At 43.8% G+C, this 19,378-nt stretch overlaps 1 protein-coding gene across 1 annotated transcript in view; it reads right to left on the minus strand.

Moving 5' to 3' along the window:
• Positions 1-16,590: 16,590 nt before the first annotated feature.
• The window catches only part of LOC121567093 (interleukin-15-like), a 45,573-nt gene continuing 42,785 nt past the window's right edge, over positions 16,591-19,378 (minus strand). Inside the window, exon 6 of the mRNA XM_041877035.2 lies at positions 16,591-17,031. Within this exon, the coding sequence (XP_041732969.1) occupies positions 16,903-17,031 (129 nt within the window). The 3' untranslated portion in view covers positions 16,591-16,902. The remainder of the gene's footprint in view (positions 17,032-19,378) is intronic.

The raw sequence follows: 19,378 nt of genomic DNA on the forward strand, positions 1-19,378 counted from the left end.
ATCAGAGGCAACGAGTGTCAGCTGGTGCTGGGTGTCTCTGATTGGGAGCCATATTTAAACTGTGTCTTTCCCTTTGTGGTTGTGGGTTTTTGTTCGTATTTGGTTTGTGTGAAACCGTTAGACATCACGTTATCGTCTGTTGTTTTGATCGTGTGATCATTCGTTTAATAAATATGTTCACCCTCAACGCTGCGCATTGGTCCTCCTCCTTAGACGATCGTGACAGAAAAACCCACCAGAACTGGACCAAGCAGCCTAGTGAGGAGCAGAAAGGGTGGACTTGGGAGCAATGGAGGAAGAGCTTCGACTGGGTCAAGCCTATTGAGGAGCTGAATAGCGGGAGTTGGAGGCAGAAGAGCGAGAGTTGGGCGAGGACTATAGAGGCCTGGCCCACGGGGAGGAGAGACCCCCAGAAAATTTTTAGGGGGGGGCTCACGACGTCGGGGCAGCAGGAGGCCGCGATAGAGCGGTCCAGCGGGTTGGCAGAGGAGGCCGCCAGGTTACGGGAGTCACTGGTCACCAGGGGGAAGGAGGATGTAGAGGCACGGCGAGAGGTACTGGCGTGTGTTGCCAGTCCGGTCCGGCCTGTTCCTGATCCCCACGTAGGGCCAGTGGTGTGTGTTCCCAGTACGGTCCGGCCTGTTCCTGCCACTAGCACCAAGTCAGTGGTGCGTTTCGTCAGCCCGGCGCGGCCCGTTCCTGCTCCCCGCACCAAGTCAGTGGTGCGTTTCGTCAGCCCGGCGCGGCCCGTTCCTGCTCCCCGCACCAAGTCAGGGGTGCGCGTCGTCAGCCCGGTCCGGCCCATTCCTGCTCCCCGCACCAAGCCTACGGGGTGCGTCGCCAGCCCAGCCCGGCCTGTCCCTGCTCCATGCACCAAGCCTACGGCGTGCGTCGTCAGCCTGGTAAGGCCCGTTCCTCCTCCACGCACCAAGCCAGGGGTGCGAGTCGTCAGCCTGGTAAGGCCCGTTCCTCCCTCCACGCACCAAGCCAGGGGTGCGCGTCGTCAGCCTGGTAAGGCCCCCTTCCTCCTCCACGCACCAAGCCAGGGGTGCGCGTCGTCAGTCCAGCACAACCCGTGCCTGGGTCACCGGTGCCTGGTAAGGTCCCGGTCAACTGCTCCACTACGGAGCTGAAGCTATCCGCTCCACCAGTGTGCAGTCCAGCTCCGGTCAGCAGGGCCAGACCGGACCAGGGGTACTTTGGGGGTTTAGAGAAGGAGTGGGGATCAGGCCCGGAGCCGGATCCGCCGCCAAGGCGGAGTGCCCACCCGGTCCCTCCCCTGTTTTGTTTAGTTGAGGCGCGGTCGCAGTCCGCGCCTTTAGGGGGGGTACTGTCACACCCTGGCTCTGGGACTCATTATGTTGAGCCAGGGTGTGTTCATTCTATGTTTGTATTTCTATGTTGGCCTGAGTGACTCCCAATCAGAGGCAACGAGTGTCAGCTGGTGCTGGGTGTCTCTGATTGGGAGCCATATTTAAACTGTGTCTTTCCCTTTGTGGTTGTGGGTTTTTGTTCGTATTTGGTTTGTGTGAAACCGTTAGACATCACGTTATCGTCTGTTGTTTTGATCGTGTGATCATTTGTTTAATAAATATGTTCACCCTCAACGCTGCGCATTGGTCCTCCTCCTTAGACGATCGTGACAAAGTGTTACAACCATCCTCTGTCTTTTGTTTTGTCAACATTTGGAAAGTTTACCTACAAATTTGCTGTTTCCATCAGGCCTGTCATGACATTTTGTATGTACTTTACTCCCATAAAAAGGTTGGATGGAAACCTGGTTGCAAAAAAAAAATAAAGCTTTTTCTAATGCTCTCTCGTCTCTTTTCAGCAGACATATAGTGAGTTATTTGTCTTGTAACCATAGTGGAACCCTATTTGGTGCTATATAGAACCCTTTTTTGAAGATTCAATAAAGAACTATGCTCATATGGTTAAAAATGGAACCTGTATGGTGCCATAAAGAACCATTTCCAAAGGTTCTATAAAAAAAAATTAATAAAAGGTTCCATATAGCACCAAAAAAGGGTTCTGCTATAGTTACAATACTTTTTGGTGCTATATAGAAACCTTTTTAATGGTTCTTTATATAACATTTATTGAGAATTGTTCTATAAATAACCTTCAACCTCTGCCATATCGTGGATTCAGAGCTATCTATCTAATATAACTCAAAGGGTTTTCTTTAATGGAAGCTTCTCTAATGTCAAACATGTAAAGTGTGGTGTACTGCAGGGCAGCTCTCTAGGCCCTCTACTCTTTTAAATGTTTTACCAATGACCTGCCACTGGCATTAAACAAAGCATGTGTGGTCATGTATGCTGATGATTCAACCAATCTGCATCAGCAACCACAGCTAATGAAATTATTGAAACCCTTAACAAAGAGTTGCAGTCTGTTTTGGAATGGGTGGCCAGTAATAAACTGGTCCTGAACATCTATAAAACTAAGAGCGTATTTGGTACAAATCATTCCATAAGTTCTAGACCTCAGCTGAATCTGGTAATGAATGGTGTGGCTGTTGAACAAGCTGAGGAGACTAAATTGCTTGGCGTTACCTTAGGTTGTAAACTGTCATGGTCAAAACATATAGATTCAATGGTTGTAAAGTTGGGGCGAGGTCTGTCCGTAATAAATAGATGCTCTGCTTTTTTGACACCACACTCCAAAAATTAAGTTCTGCAGGCTCTATTTATGTCTTATCTTGATTATTGTCCAGTTGTGTGGTTGAGTGCTGCAAGGAAATACCTAGTTAAGCTGCAGCTGGCCCAGAACAGAGCGGCACGTCTTGCTCTTCATTGTAATCAGAGGGCTGATATAAATACTATGCATGCCAGTCTGTCTTGGCTAAGAGTTGAGGAGAGACTGACTGCATCACTTCTCATTTTTTAATGCTGTCTTCCACTCATCCCCCTCCCGAACACGCACCAGGTTGTACGCACTCCTGAGATCTAATTTGGTGAAGAAGCACGCCCCATGCATTGACTCGATCACTGACGGAATGAGGGGGAGAGGATAACTAAACCTGATCGTCTCCTTGTTCAGTGGTCGATAATCAATTCAAGGGCGCAGACCGCCGTCTTTCTTCTTCACAAAGAAGAAACTTGAGGAGGCGGGTGAAGTGGAGGGACGTATATACCCCTGGCGCAGGGACTCGGTGACATATGTTTTCATAGCCGCCGTTTCAGCCTGCCACAGGGGGTACACATGACTCCTGGGAGATACAGTGTCTACCCGGAGGTTTATCGCGCAATCCCCCGCCCGATGAGGTGGTAACTTGGTAGCCTGCATCTTTGAAAACGCGTGCGCCAAATCGAGGTATTCGGGGTGAATGCGCATGGTGGAGGTACTGTCTGGACTTTCCACCATGGTTGCACCAACAGAAACACCTAGACACCTACCCTGACACTCTCACGACCACCCCGTGAGAACCCTCTGCGGCTATGAGAAGGTGGGGTTGTGGAGTGCTAACCAAGGGATACCTAATACCACAGGGAAAGCAGGGGACTCAATAATAAAAAAAAGTGATCTGCTCACAATGAGTCTCCTTGGTAATTATGGTGACTGGTGCAGTAACTTCCTGAACAAACCCGGACCCTAATGGTCGACTATCAAGTGCTCTGATGGGGAGTGGAATGGATAGGGGAACCAATGAAATACCTAGACGGCGTGAGAATGCCCTGTCCATAAAGTTCCCAGCTGCGCCTGAATCGACTAGCGCCTTACACTGGGGAACTACCATGTGATCTGGAAAGTAGATGGGTATGGTACAGTGCGCAGCAGAGGGCTCTGAACGAGTGTGGGTGTTCGATACCTGGGGTGATGCGAGAGTGCCCTGCCTGCCGCCTCCAGACCCAAAAGAGCGTTGACGACTCTGTGTGGTGTACTGTCGCTGTCGTCCTCCGCTCTCTCGGATGGCGGCTCCACCCAGCTCCATCAGCTCGGGATCCGAGTGTGCCGGGGTGGGAATGAGCAGACCCCTTCCAGGACGTCCTCTGGCTTCCAGCAGGTTGTCCAAACGGATGGCCATGTTCACCAGTTGCGTGAAAGATAACATGGTGTCCCGGCAAGCTAGCTCCCGTCGTACGTCCTCCCGCAGATGGCACCGGAAATGGTCGATAAGGGCCCGCTTGTTCCACCTGGACCCCGCTGCCAGAGTCCGAAACTCCAAAGCGAAGTCCTGCGCGGTCCTCGTCCCCTGCCTCAGGTGGACCAGCCACTCGCCCGCCTCTCGACCATCGGGCGGGTGATCGAAGACCGCCCGAAAGAGGCAAGCGAACTCCCTGTAGTTCTCCAACGCGGCTCCTCCTTCGTTCCACACCGCGTTGGCCCACTCCAGGGCTTTCCCCGAGAGGCAGAAGACGAGGGCGGACACCTTCTCCCGCTCCGATGGGGCCGGCCTGATGCTGGAGAAATAGGGCTCCAGTTGGAGGACGAATCCTTGGCGGAGCACCGCCGTCCCGTCGAACTCCCGTGGTCGGGATTTCTGTATCCATCCGGTGCTGGGGTGTGGGTGGCTGGATCCGGTTGACCAGCTGGTCTTGACAGATCGGGTCCTCTCCTCTCCAGGCGTTGGACGACCTGAAGAACCCGATCCATCACTTCCCCCAAGCTGGCCAGCATCGTGGAATGCTCCTGGACCCGTGCCATGACTCCAGGCATGCGCTCCTCTCGCGCTGACTCCATAGTTAGGGTGGGTGATTCTGTGAGAGTGTGATTTGAAGGAGTCAGGCGCAGGAGGGTAAATCACCGAATACAGAGTTTATTCCGTAGGACACAGTTACGCTGGATAGCATCAACAAAATACCTGCCCGAACAAGGAGGGGAGGCAGCTTCGGAGGAAGTAGTGACATGTAGACCTTACAGTGAAATGCTTACTTACAAGCCCTTAACGAACAATGCAGTTTTAAGAAAATAAAAAAAAGTGTTAAGTAAATTCTAGATAAGTAATAAATAAAAATAGCAAATAAATAAAGAGCAGCAGTAAAATAAAATAACAGTACAGAGGCTATATACAGGGGGTACCGGTACAGAGTCAATGTGCGGGGGCACCAGTTAGTCGAGGTAATTTACGTAATATGTACATGTGGGTAGAGTTAAAGTGACTATGCATAGATAATAAACAGAGTAGCAGCAGCGTAAACGAGGGGGTAGGGTGGGGGGGACAATGCAAATAGTCTGGGTAGCCATGATTAGCTGTTCAGGAGTCTTATGGCTTGGGGGTAGAAGCTATTAAGAAGCCTTTTGGACCTAGACTTGGTGCTCCGGTACTGCTTGCCGTGCGGTAGCAGAGAGAACAGTTAGTGCCTTTTTAGGGCCTTCCTCTGACACCACCTGGTATAGAGGTCCTGGATGGCAGGAAGCTTGGCCCCAGTGATGTACTGGGCCGTACGCACTACCCTCTGTAGTGCATTGCGGTCGGAGGCCGAGCAGTTGCCATACCCGGCGGTGATGCAACCAGTCAGGATGCTCTTGATGGTGCAGCTGTATAACCTTTTGAGGACCTGAGGACCCATGCCAAATCTGTTCAGTCTCCTGAGGGGGAATAGGCTTTGTCGTGCCCTCTTCACGACTGTCTTGGTGTGTTTGGACCATGATAGTTTGTTGGTGATGTGGACACCAAGAAACTTGAAGCTCTCAACCTGTTCCACTACAGCCCCGTCGATGAGAATGGGGGCGTGCTCAGTCCTCTGTATTTTTCCTGTAGTCCACAATCATCTCCTTTGTCTTGATCACGTTGAGGGAGAGGTTGTTATCCTGGCACCACACGGCCAGGTCTCTGACCTCCTCCCTATAGGCTGTCTCATCGTTGTCGGTGATCAGGCCTACCACTGTTGTGTCGTCGGCAAATGGGTTCTTTGAAGGGCTCAATGGATTCTTTGTGTCATTATGGAATCACTCTTCCCAAAGAAACATTGAGGAACACTCTTTTCTTAGTGTGTGCATGTTAAGCTAGAGATACAGCATTGGATGCGTTTCTCAATTCACCGCATCCGCCTATGTCGCACTTCCTTATCTGCGGTGAAGGGTGACAGAGCTAGAGCGGTGTTTCTCAGACCATGAGACATCCCAAAAATCAGTCTTCTAACAAAATCGTCTATACGACACCCACAAGCGTCTTGGGAGAGCCGATCTGCCAACTTTTTGGGCTACACACTAATATAGTACCAGTTGAAAAAAATGAATGGAAGTATTGTGGAGAATGTTTAATGCCAAAAATATGGGGTTAAATACATGTATTTTTATTTTATTTTATTTTTTATGTTTCCTGATCTTTCTTATATCTCTCATATTTCCACTATATGCTGTTCCATGTAGTGAATCTGTTATTCAATGTGTTTGTATGGGCTAATAGCAGTACGGTACCAAAATCATTTTTCATCAAATATTTTTTTTATAGATATGTTTTTATACTTCAAGGGGTCTTAAAATTCAAAATCAAATAGCTAAATGATTGTTGGTATGTCCTTCTTAAAATCAATACATATAACTTAGTAGAACCGTCCCCCGGCTTAGGCAGGGCATAGACTGTTTAGTGCCAAAAATATGCAGTTAAATACATGTACAAAAAAGTATTATAATGTTTCCTGACCTTTCTTATATCTCTCAGATATAGGAGAGACACTTGTGGTGGATATATAAAATAAGGATCTGCTGGAGTCTAAGTCAAACCAAGATTCTTTATTTCTGAGCTCAGAGAGAATAAGAGAGTTACACAGTGCAGTGTAGACAGCCTGAATTCCCAAGCATTGGGAGATAAGCACATATCTTTATAATTCCTGTTCTTGGGCGAGACACTCAGTTCCCTTTTTATCTAAACAAGGACACAAAAGCAAGCTGGTTTGCAACACAGGATACTACTCCCAAGAACAGGAGATTATAATAGGACAGCTTCACAAGGTTAGTCACATACTCAGTTATGTGGACACATATATTACAATTTTCCATAACAGACTGCTTAATGCCAAAAATATGCAGTTAAATACATGTACAAAAAAGTATTATAATGTTTCTTGATCTTTCTTACTGATCTCTCAGATATAGGAGAGACACTTCAGAACAAACTTCCTTTTGATATATTTCTGGGACTATCTTTTGTTCAATGTAGTGAATATGTTATTCAATGCGTTTGTATGGGCTAATAGTAGTAAGGCCCAAAATAATTTTGCAGCAAATACTTTTTGTATATCTTTTTTTTTTACTTAAAGGGGTCTTAAAATTCAAAATCAAATAGCCAAATGATCCTTGGTATGAACTTCTTAAAACAAATACATATAGCTTAGTGGCAGCATCATGCTGTGGGGATGTTTTTTAGCGGCAGGGACTGGGAGACTAGTCAGGATCGAGGGAAAGATGAACGGAGCAAAGTATAGAGAGCTCTTTGATGAAAACCTGATCCAGAGCGCTCAGGACCTCAGACTGGAGCGAAGATTCACCTTCCAACAGGACAACAACCCTAAGCACACAGCCAAGACAACGCATGAGTGGCTTCGGGACAAGTCTCTGAATGTCCTTGAGTGGGCCAGCCAGAGCCCGGACTTGAACCCAATAGAACATCTCTGGAGAGACCTGAAAATAGCTGTGCAGCGACGCTCCCCATCCAACCTGACAGAGCTTGAGAGGATCTGCAGAGAAGAATGGGAGAAACTCCCCATATACAGGTGGGCCAAGCTTGTAGCGTCATACCCAAGAAGACTCAAGGCTGTAATCGCTGCCAAAGGTGCTTCAACAAAGTACTGAGTAAAGGGTCTGAATACACATATGTAAATGTTTAATTTAATTTTCTATTTTATATATACAGGATCAGTCAAACGTTTGGACACACCTACTCATTCAAGGGTTTTTCTTATTTTTTTAAACTATTTTCTACATTGTAGAATAATAGTGAAGACATCAAAACTATGAAATAACACATATGGAATCATGCAGTAAGCAAAAAAGTGTTAAACAAATCAAAATATATTTTATATTTGAGATTCTTCAAATAGCCACCCTTTGCCTTGATGACAGCTCAGTATAGCGTGGGCTGAGTCTCAATCCACCACATCCGCCTATGTCGGCCTTCCGCATCAGCGGTGGAAGGTAGCCGAGCTTCAGCTGTGTTTGTCAGACCATGAGACATCCCGAAAATGGGTCTTCTCACAAAAATGCCTGTAGCGTCCGAACAGTTTGGCCTACAGACTATGACCACTCTATGGAAAGGGGAGACTCTCACGAACACGATGGGGCTCTCCGTTTTGCTCTATGACCCCCACAAGTGTCACAGGACTCGTCTGAAGGTAACCCATACAAACAAATGAAAGTATGGCGGTAGTTTTCTGCCAACAAAAATAAGGGGTTAATTTTTTGTATTTTTATATCTCAAATATTTCCTGAGCTTTCTTATATCTCCTAGATATAGGACAGACACTTCAAAACCTTATTCTTTATGATTTATTTTTTTACTGTATTTTCTTCCATTTAAGAACGTGTTATTCAATGCGTTTCTATGGGCTATAATAGTAAAGGTCAAATTCAATATTTTATCCCCCCCAAAATGATATATTCTTTGATACCTAAAAAAATTAAGAGCTTACTCTCGAGCAATATACACAACATGCAGTATGATATTTAAACACTGGTGTGTACCTTGTTGATAGATTAATTATTAATGACTAATTATTACACCCTGAAACTGTGTGAAATGTGTTAGAATGTGTGAGTGTAGGACCAGTAAAGACTATGACATTGAGCTACTATTTAGCAATGTGAGTAAGAGTTAGGCCAGACAACAAAGGACAAGGAGAACTGTCTACAGGCAACTGAGATAACTGAGGAATTTAGGGAGGAGAGAAACTGTTAGGCTTTTTATGGAGTATGAAATATGGTGCAGGATATTGTGAGGCAGCCTATGTGTGTAAGCATGTGTGGGTGTGTGTATGTATGTGTGTGTGTGTGTGTGTATGTGTATGTGTGTGTGACCTAATGGTTAGGAGAGCAGTTTTAAAGTGGAAAACTACAGCCCGCCTACAGAGAGGAGGGATGTTTGTATGACGTATGAGTATAAAAGATGGACTCTGAAATTGTGATGCAGAATTCTCAATGAATAAATCTCTGACTATGCAGACCGGGACTCTGTCCGTTACTTAAATCCCAAAAGACTTACAACCTTTTGGGAGACGCACAGAGACACTGAAATAGTTTGTTAAATAATTCAAATAATTAATGTAACAGCTTGGTCCTTCGAGCTCGGAATCCAATACCTGCCTCTGTCATTCCAGGTAACTCTGAAAACCGTCGACGGGCGAATGATACATTCGTAAATAGAAACTCCTGCCCTTTGACATTAAGGGTTAAGACAGGCCAGAGGACACCTGATTAATGACAGAGACGGTGACGGAATCCAAACCTACATTGAATCTCGGCTGCAAGGATAAGGTCAGTAGTCTTTATTCATTAATTGGGGCAGCCTGGGATTGCTCAGGGTGGGTCCGTAACGATTCATGGTAATAGGCCATTACCAAAATAAACTACCCTGTATTCAGAAAACCTGTAGTAGATTATAGAACAGTAATGTTCAACAAATAATCTGGGATAAAGAAATACAGGGAGGGGTGTACACCAGAAGGAATTAAAATAGCATGTGTGAGAAATAGAATATTAGTAAAGTCAAAAGTCACAAACAACTGTAGATTTTGACGTAACTCTATCCGTTTCATGAAACTGGAGCCTTACAAACTCTGGGTTACCGATGGTGTTAACCAATAGTCATGTAAGGTTGTATACGTGTGAGACCTAATATTTGCTCAAAAGTCACATCTATGAATAATTCCAGGTGGTTGTATAGAGGAGGGAGAACCCATTCCTGTTGTATGAAACTGTCAGGAATGATCAAGATTACATTGTGGGGATGAATTCCTCCATAGAGTATGAGATAATTCTGGGGGACTAGTACCTATACAGGAAGGAGTGATTCCAATTGTTGTGTGAAACTGTTTTGAATAACTTGTTATATAGAAGAGGAACAGGAGGATTCAGAGCTAAGCTCAGGAGGGAGTCAGTATGAGTCAGGAGATGAGAGAGTAGGGGGGGGGGCAGTACCCACTGATAGCCTTACCTAATCTATTGGCAGGGAATGAAGGGGCCCCAGCAACCTTAGATTTACAGTGAGGGAAAAAAAGTATTTGATCCCCTGCTGATTTTGTACGTTTGCCCACTGACAAAGACATGATCAGTCTATAATTTTAATGGTAGGTTTATTTGAACGGTGAGAGACAGAATAACAACAAAAAAATCCAGAAAAACGCATTTCAAAAATGTTATAAATTAATTTGCATTTTAATGAGGGAAATAAGTATTTGACCCCTCTGCAAAACATGACTTAGTACTTGGTGGCAAAACTCTTGTTGGCAATCACAGAGGACGGCTACCTTAGTTGAAGTTAAGCGTTATGCAATCCATCATGAGCAGAATGGAAAGGAACGAAACAAGAAAAAGGAAGTGAAGGGAGCTGAGTACCTACTGGCAGCCCTAGGGGAGATGGGAGGTACAGTGAGGGAAAAAAGTATTTGATCCCCTGCTGATTTTGTACGTTTGCCCACTGACAAAGAAATGATCAGTCTAATGGTAGGTTTATTTGAACAGTGAGAGACAGAATAACAACAACAAAATCCAGAAAAACACATGTCAAAAATGTTATAAATTGATTTGCCCCCCTCTCAATCAGAAGGATTTCTGGCTCCCAGGTGTCTTTTATACAGGTAACGAGCTGAGATTAGGAGCACACTCTTAAAAGGGAGTGCTCCTAATCTCAGCTTGTTACCTGTATAAAAGACACCTGTCCACAGAAGCAATCAATCAATCAGAATCCAAACTCTCCACCATGGCCAAGACCAAAGAGCTCTCCAAGAATGTCAGGGACAAGATTGTAGACCTACACAAGGCTGGAATGGGCTACAAGACCATCGCCAAGCAGCTTGGTGAGAAGGTGACAACAGTTGGTGCGATTATTCGCAAATGGAAGAAACACAAAAGGACTGTCAATCTCCCTCGGCCTGGGGCTCCATGCAAGATCTCACCTCGTGGAGTTGCAATGATCATGAGAATGGTGAGGAATCAGCCCAGAACTATACGGGAGGATCTTGTCAATGATCTCAAGGCAGCTGGGACCATAGTCACCAAGAAAACAATTGGCAACACACTACGCCGTGAAGGACTGAAATCCTGCTGCGCCCGCAAGGTCCCCCTGCTCAAGAAAGCACATATACAGGGCCGTCTGAAGTTTGCCAATGAACATCTGAATGATTCAGAGGAGAACTGAGTGAAAGTGTTGTGGTCAGATGAGACCAAAATCGAGCTCTTTGGGATCAACTCAACTCGCCGTGTTTGGAGGAGGAGGAATGCTGCCTATGATCCCAAGAACACCATCCCCACCGTCAAACATGGAGGTGGAAACATTATGCTTTGGGGGTGTTTTTCTGCTAAGGGGACAGGACATCTTCACTGCATCAAAGGGACGATGGACGGGGCCATGTACCGTCAAATCTTTGGTGAGAACCTCCTTCCCTCAGCCAGGGCATTGAAAATGGGTTGTGGATGGGTATTCCAGCATGGCAATGACCCAAAAACACACGGCCAAGGCAACAAAGGAGTGGCTCAAGAAGGAGCACATTAAGGTCCTGGAGTGGCCTAGCCAGTCTCCAGACCTTAATCTCATAGAAAATCTGTGGAGGGAGCTGAAAGTTTGAGTTGCCAAACGTCAGCCTCGAAACCTTAATGACTTGGAGAAGATCTGCAAAGAGGAGTGGAACAAAATCCCTCCTGAGATGTGTGCAAACCTGGTGGCCAACTACAAGAAACGTCTGACCTCTGTGATTGCCAACAAAGGTTTTGCCACCAAGTAGTAAGTCATGTTTTGCAGAGGGGTCAAATACATATTTCCCTCATTAAAATGCAAATCAATTTATAACATTTTTGACATGCGTTTTTCTGGATTTTTTTGTTGTTATTCTGTCTCTCACTGTTCAAATAAACCTACCATTAAAATTATAGACTGATCATGTCTTTGTCAGTGGGCAAACAAAATCAGCAGGGGATCAAATACTTTTTTCCCTCACTGTAGGAGATACTGGAAGGACCTAGGAGAGAAGAGAGGTTACGGTAGCAAAGACAGACAAGAAGGAAACGGTAATAGTGGAGACAGGAGTGAGTGGAAGTGTTACAATTGTGACAAAACGGGACATGTTGCTAGAGAATGTGAGGAACCGTGCAGTTACTGTGGAAGGAAAGGGCACCAGTTAAGAAACTGTAGGCAGAAGGGGAAGAGAGGAAAAGGAGGAAAGTATAATCCAGGCAGAGGAGGAAGAGACAGGGGGAGAAAGCCAGAATCAGAGGAAGAAGAGGAGGAATGACTAGAGAAGGGGAAGAGAGAAATCAGGAGTCCTCATGACCTGGCTATTTTGGTTTGTTGTTTTTTAATTGGGGTTTTTAAATAAAAAACAACACACCTAGTATGATGTTTATAAAGCCTTGTTAATTTGATTTGAGGGGGTTTTCAACAGGTCAAAGGTGATAAGTCTTAAAGGAGCACACACAGTGAATTTTATGGAGTTTTTCTGTTTTCACTGAGTTTAGGGTATACATGATTTCTTATGAGAATAAATGTCATGAGGACTTAATGAACACTTGGGATAAGTAACATTTATGAAATATTTAGAATAATGGTAATGTTTAGTATACTATGGGATGGAACAGTTTGTTGAATGATTTCAATTGCCTCTGAACTGTTTTGACTTTCTGGTGTTAATTAATCATCCACACTGGTAATTCTAAAGGCACGAGAGGAGGACTTTAAGATAGTTTATTTTACCAAGTTGAGGGTAATTTATAGTACTGTGAAAAGTGTGAAGATTATAATTTGGTAATAATATATATGATTTGAACCATAAAATAACAGAAGAGAGAGAGAGCTTTCCCTGAATGAGGGATACCTGTTGCTAGTCAATTGTACTAATCTTGGATTACTTTTACGGGATAGAAGTACGTTGAGGTATTATCAAATGTTGTCATTTAAATTTCATTTTTATTATGCTTTAATAAACAACAAGTTGGTATTTGAAACTAAATTAATGCAATGAGCTGCAGTAATCAGAGGAAGGCACAATCTAATGCGAAACAGCTATTACCTAGATAATTTATTTAGTAATGAGATCAGGAAGATAGGAGCAATAAAGGATCAAGGGACAGTCTCAAAAATAAATAAGGGATGGCAATTGGATGATAAATTACCAATATTACCTAAGTGATTGTGTAGGTAGGTGGTAATATTGACACATGGGCAGTGACGTGTCAAGAGGAGGGATGGATGGTAGAGCAGATTAGACAACACTTTGTTGCATATGGGATTACTAATTATAAAAAACAACAACTTTTGTTTAAGATATGTTATCTGTGCTCAAAATAATCACCAGGGCAGACAAAGGGCACCTCAGGGTGAGTATCCTCCGGCTAAGTACCCCTTCCAGCAATTGGAAATAGATTTTATAGAGTTATCATGGAGTGAAGGGAAGAAATGTAAAGTAACCCCAGATAAAGATGGGTTATCCCCCTTTGACAAAGTGTTTGGAAGACCTTACAGAATGCCACAGTTGGCAGGACCAGAACAGGCAGACATAGAACTAGAGAATACACTAGCAGAACACATGAGAAAATGTTTCGTTAACCATACCCGTATGTCTAAGAATTTGTGTCCTACAGGAGAATTAAAGGAGAAGGTGATTCATAGTATATAACCTGGAGACTGGGTGTGGATCCAATCATTGAGGAAAAAGGATTGAAAGCAGTCACGCTGGGAGGGACCATACAAGTCCTATTGGTAACTGCCTTCGCTATAAGAATAGCTGAGAGAGCCACTTGGGTCCACGTTACCCACTGCAAAAAGGTAGGCCCACATACCAACACCGTTGAACACACACAGAGTTAAAGAGAAGAACTGAACCACTAGGGTTCGGGGGTAAACTCTGTTAACGAAGAAACCCTACCCCAACCTTTCATCACTGTGGGGTGTTTATAGAGGTGTGGGTATGGGGAAGTACCAGGCAGGTGGGTCAGGGACAGGATTGGGATGGCGGTTTTGGGGATTTTGGGGGACTCTGAGCTGCATCATCATGTTAACCATATTATGGATTAATCCAGGTCAACCTAAACAGGGAAATTATGCACTGATTCGATCTCGTAGAAATACTGAAACCAAGAAAGACTATTGGGGGAATGATTATTTTAATAGTTAAAGTCAGTTTAGGACAAGATGGGGGATTCAAGATACCATTCGATTTCTCCCATGAAGAGATAGAAGGTTTTGGGGGCTTTGGTAAGAAGGGGGCGTGTACATGAAAGTTAGGTCCTAGAAGGTATGGTAAATACATTTGCACTGGGGAACGCTCATGTCCTTGGGCAAGGGTGTTTAAACATACCTGGGGAACATACTATGAGAATGGATGGACGCAGTACACCGATGGGGAATTAAACAAACCCATGATAAATGTAAAACGGAACTGGTGATAACGGTAAAGTCAATTATGCAAGATGACATAGCAAGGAACTATTGGGCCTGTGTTGATGATTTCGGGGCAGATATATGTTTGAGATTCATTTTTCAGGAGAAAAATGAATCTTCCACCTCCGAGACAGATCAGCAGGTAGATCCATTGTTATCACCAGAGGTACCAAAAAACTAGTCTAATACCCCTTGGAAGGCCCTCAGAAGGAATCCTAAATAGCACTAAACAACCAAGGGTAGAATATTTCCTCTTGCAGGAAATGAACCAAGGAGAAGTAGAAGGAATTTCAAATGAGAACTTCTGGGTAAGGTGGATGAACTACACAGCTAGGGCGTTGGGTCAAACTAATTGTTATGCCTGTTCAACAGGTAGGCCAACCCTTGTAACTGCACCTATGCCTCAGACCATGTTCTCTTGTGTGATAGATTTGGGATCAAACCAAACCTCACCTAATTGTTCTGATATTAAAATAACCACTCTTAAAAAGGTTAAGGCACCCCAATTCACCATGAACCCCAGAGATTATCAATGTTATAGACAACAAAGTAATGCGAATCACAGATCAAATTGGAGAAGGGTTTACAACAACGTTTTTCTGGTGGGTTACAATTGATAAAAATGTTGACTGGATTACATCTACAAAGGTTCGTTAATTAGACAAGGGATGCAGTGAAGAGAATCTCAGGCCAACTATCCGCCACCTCACTCATGACCTGCAGAATAGTTTGGTTCTCGAAATGCTTTTAGCAGAGAATGGCGGATTTGCAAGATGGTGGGAGGTCATTGTTGTATGTTTATCCCCAACAATACAGCCCCAGATGGTACAGTAACTAGAGCACTGGCAGGTCTCATTGCATTAAGTAAAGAATGGGCTGAGAACTGGGGGGTGACAGTCATCAATGACTGGTTGGTTTGATAACATGTTTGGTAAATGGAAAACTATTGTTGTAACTATTTTAGGCGCGGCAATCGCGTCTATGGTTATGCTTTTCTTTGTGGATGTTGTCTTATTCCCTGTGTCCGTGGATTGGTGAGCAAGGCGTTGGAGCAGTATCACAGCAGATGGTGAGATACGGCCCAATCCCGGACTCCGACCTAAGGAATGAAGAATATGACCCACCAGGCTTGGTGGAGGACGACAACGATTCAGATAGTTTGAGACTGGATGTTTACCTAGAACTATAAATCTCTAGTTTAAAAGTTATTGTAATGATCTTTTGTGTATTAAAGTCTTGTTTTAAGTATGATGTACTAGTTAACCGATGTTGCAGGATGTGATGAAGCAAACGTTCTTCACTATAGGCTTAGACTGTTGTTTCCAGATAGTGGGTAAACAGGTTAGGTACCATTGCTAAAGAGTAACGTTACGCTTTTAATCATGGGGTAACCCTGATGAACCTGTATTGAATGAGACAATTTTTTATGTTTTTATATGCAAACCAACTTATATGCTTCAATGTGTGTGATTCATTTCTATAACAACATATATATTGTGAGTATGTGTGTAATATTTAGTCAAATGGTGGATTGATAGATTCATTATTAATGACTAATTATTACACCCTGAAACTGTGTGAAATGTGTTAGAGTGTGTGAGTGTAGGACCAGTAAAGACTATGACATTGAGCTACTATTTAGCAATGTGAGTAAGAGTTAGGCCAGACAACAAATGACAAGGAGAACTGTCTACAGGCAACTGAGATAACTGAGGAATTTCGGGAGGAGAGAAACTGTTAGGCTTTTTAAGGAGTATGAAATATGGTGCAGGATATTGTGAGGCAGCCTATGTGTGTAAGCATGTGTGGGTGTGTGTATGTATGTGTGTGTGTGTGTGTGTGTATGTGTATGTGTGTGTGACATAATGGTTAGGAGAGCAGTTTTAAAGTGGAAAACTACAGCCCGCCTACAGAGAGGAGGGATGTTTGTATGACGTATGAGTATAAAAGATGGACTCTGAAATTGTGATGGCAGAATTCTCAATGAATAAATCTCTGACTATGCAGACCGGGACTCTGTCCGTTACTTAAATCCCAAAAGACTTACAACCTTTTGGGAGACGCACAGAGACACTGAAATAGTTTGTTAAATAATTCACGTAACACTTGTGCATCAATGTACAAAATTATGTGTTATTCTAAGTGAAGGAGCTGATGCAGGACATCCTTGGAATACTCTGCCAATTCCAAGGATGTCCTGCAACTTCTGTCCCCGGCAGATCCTCAGCTACTCCCTCTCAGAAAGATAGCGGTGGTCTGGTACATTACAATACATGTATAGTATTTTGCTGCATTAGCAATTGTTCAGGTAGCCTTCTGCCCTTATGTGAATCCTTGGATGTTCCTGGCTATGGATGTGAATGTACATCTCAGTGGCTGGCTGGCTCCCGACACCCCTGATTGTTGATATTCTCCAGAATTTCTAGAAATGTTGTTAAGAAATCGATTGCTGCCTGCTCTCTGTGGACCTCACAGTGTGGACAGTTGGCACCGTCCTTCTGCAATACAGAGAGGAAAACACTCACAACATAGGCATAACATAGTCAAAAAATAGAGGCTCTATGATACAGCAAATGAGAGAAAGCAAGAGAGACAGAGAGATCATTATTTAAATATTATAATAATGTAATAATGATAATATTTTAAGTACTAGTTACAACACACAGAAAGAGAAAGAGCCAGTGAGATCATTATTTTAATATTATAATAATGTAAATGAACAGACATTTACATATACAGCGCGATATCTGCAAATGTGACATGTTCTAACCAATGTAACTGATCCCCTATAGTGTATCATCCTTTGTATGGTGGTATCTATTTTCACATTCCTTTAGTTGTCTTTCTCTTTCCAAGGTCAACAAGGCAACAGTAAACAACAGTCGTCCCCTACGAATGATGCAGCGAACCCCCTTGGGCCAATTAGTGACAATTATTCAAATTTAAGTTGCATGAATTCATGGGGGGAATTTAATTTTTTTAAACAATCAAGTCTTTTTTTCCTTCGCTGGAAATCTAAACTTGATAGCTTACAATGGACGGGATGTCAGAGAGCGGACTCCACTACTTGATAGGAAGATGCATTGATATAAAACAGGATTTATTTGTATGGGCTGACGAGGGACAGTTATACTGATAGTAGTCTCGCTAGACTATACTGATAGTAACATAATGGTCGATGTCAATGAATTAACAGTTAAATATTCACATCGCTCCACCAGTGTCTATCATTTACACTTTGCAAATGGTCTCTACAGTAGGCATGTAAGGGCATTTAAAATTATTTCACTGTTTGAGTACTCACCTTAAATTACTCGCAAAAAAAAACTATGTTGAGAATATCTAATGCAGGCACATTTATGTTAATTTGCCTAACGCCAGCCATTACATTTTCTGTCAGTCTTTTTAACCATTAACCAAGGTTTCCAATTTCATACTTGAGTCAACAATGAAAATAAGTGAACAGGCAGATAGGTCGTTAAAGCACTTGCGAAATTGTGTTATGCTTTACTTGTTTGGTCTATATCTGAATATCAGTTATCAAAAAATATAGCTACAAGCAGCAATTCCGGGGGCCAAGCATGCCATAGCCACGTTTAAGCCACCATGTTGTCAATCGGAGTGACCTTGGAGTGACCTTCTATCATTGCACAAAGTTTTGTGACAAAAGAACAGGTGGTTATGTAGTGTCATCAAATCATATAGGAAGGAAGAGTAGCAGCATTTTATTTAAAAAATCAATCGTGGGGGACAAAAAGTCTAATTTGCGGAAAATCTCATTGAAAATCGAATGACTGTAGATAAAACGGGGAAGGATATATGCTTGTTCAAAGTTTGGAATTTCAGTTGATTAGTATACAGTGCATTCGGAAAGTATTCAGACTCCTTGACTTTTTCAACATTTTGTTACGTTACAGCCTTATTCTAAAATGGATTAAATAGTTTTTTCCCCCTCATCAATCTACACACAATACTCCATAATGACAAAGCAAAAACAGGTTTTAAGACATTTTTACAAATTTATGAAATATAAAAAACTGAAATATCTCATTTACATAAGTATTCAGACCTTTTACTCAGTACTTTGTTGAAGCACCTTTGGCAGCGATTACAGCCTCAAGTCTTCTTGGGTATGACTCCCGAGTAGCGCAGCGGTCTAAGGCACTGCATCTCAGTGCTTGAGGCGTCACTACAGACCACCTGGTTCGATTCCAGGCTGTATCACAACCGGCCGTGATTGGGAGTCCCATAGAGTGGCGCACAATTGGCCCAGCGTCGTCCGGGTTTGGCCGGTGTAGGCCGTCATTGTAAATAAGAATTTGTTCTTAACTGACTTGCCTAGTTAAATAAAGATTTAAAAAAATTAAAAAATAATGCTACAAGCTTGGCAGACCTGTATTTGGGGACTTTCTCCCATTCTTCTCTGCAGATCCTCTCAAGCTCTGTCAGATTGGATGGGGAGCGTCGCTGCACACCTATTTTCAGGTCTCACCAGAGATGTTCGATCGGGTTCAAGTCCGGGCTCTGGCTGGGCCACTCAAGGACATTCAGAGACTTGTCCCGAAGCCTCTCCTTCGTTGTCTTGGCTGTGTGCTTATTGTTGCTGTCCTGTTGGAAGGTGAACCTTCGACCCAGTCTGAGGTCCTGAGGGCTCTGGAGCAGGTTTTCAACAAGGATCTCTCTGTACTTTGCTCCGTTCATCTTTCCATCAGTCTCCTAGTCCCTGCTGCTGAAAAACATTGCCACAGCATAATGCTGCCACCACCATGCTTTACCGTAGGGATGGTGCCAGGTTTCCTCCAGACGTGACGCTTGGCATTTAGGCCAAAGAGTTCAATCTTGGTT

The sequence above is a fragment of the Coregonus clupeaformis genome, chromosome 5 (genome assembly GCF_020615455.1).
Source record: "Coregonus clupeaformis isolate EN_2021a chromosome 5, ASM2061545v1, whole genome shotgun sequence".
Lineage (NCBI taxonomy): Eukaryota > Metazoa > Chordata > Actinopteri > Salmoniformes > Salmonidae > Coregonus > Coregonus clupeaformis.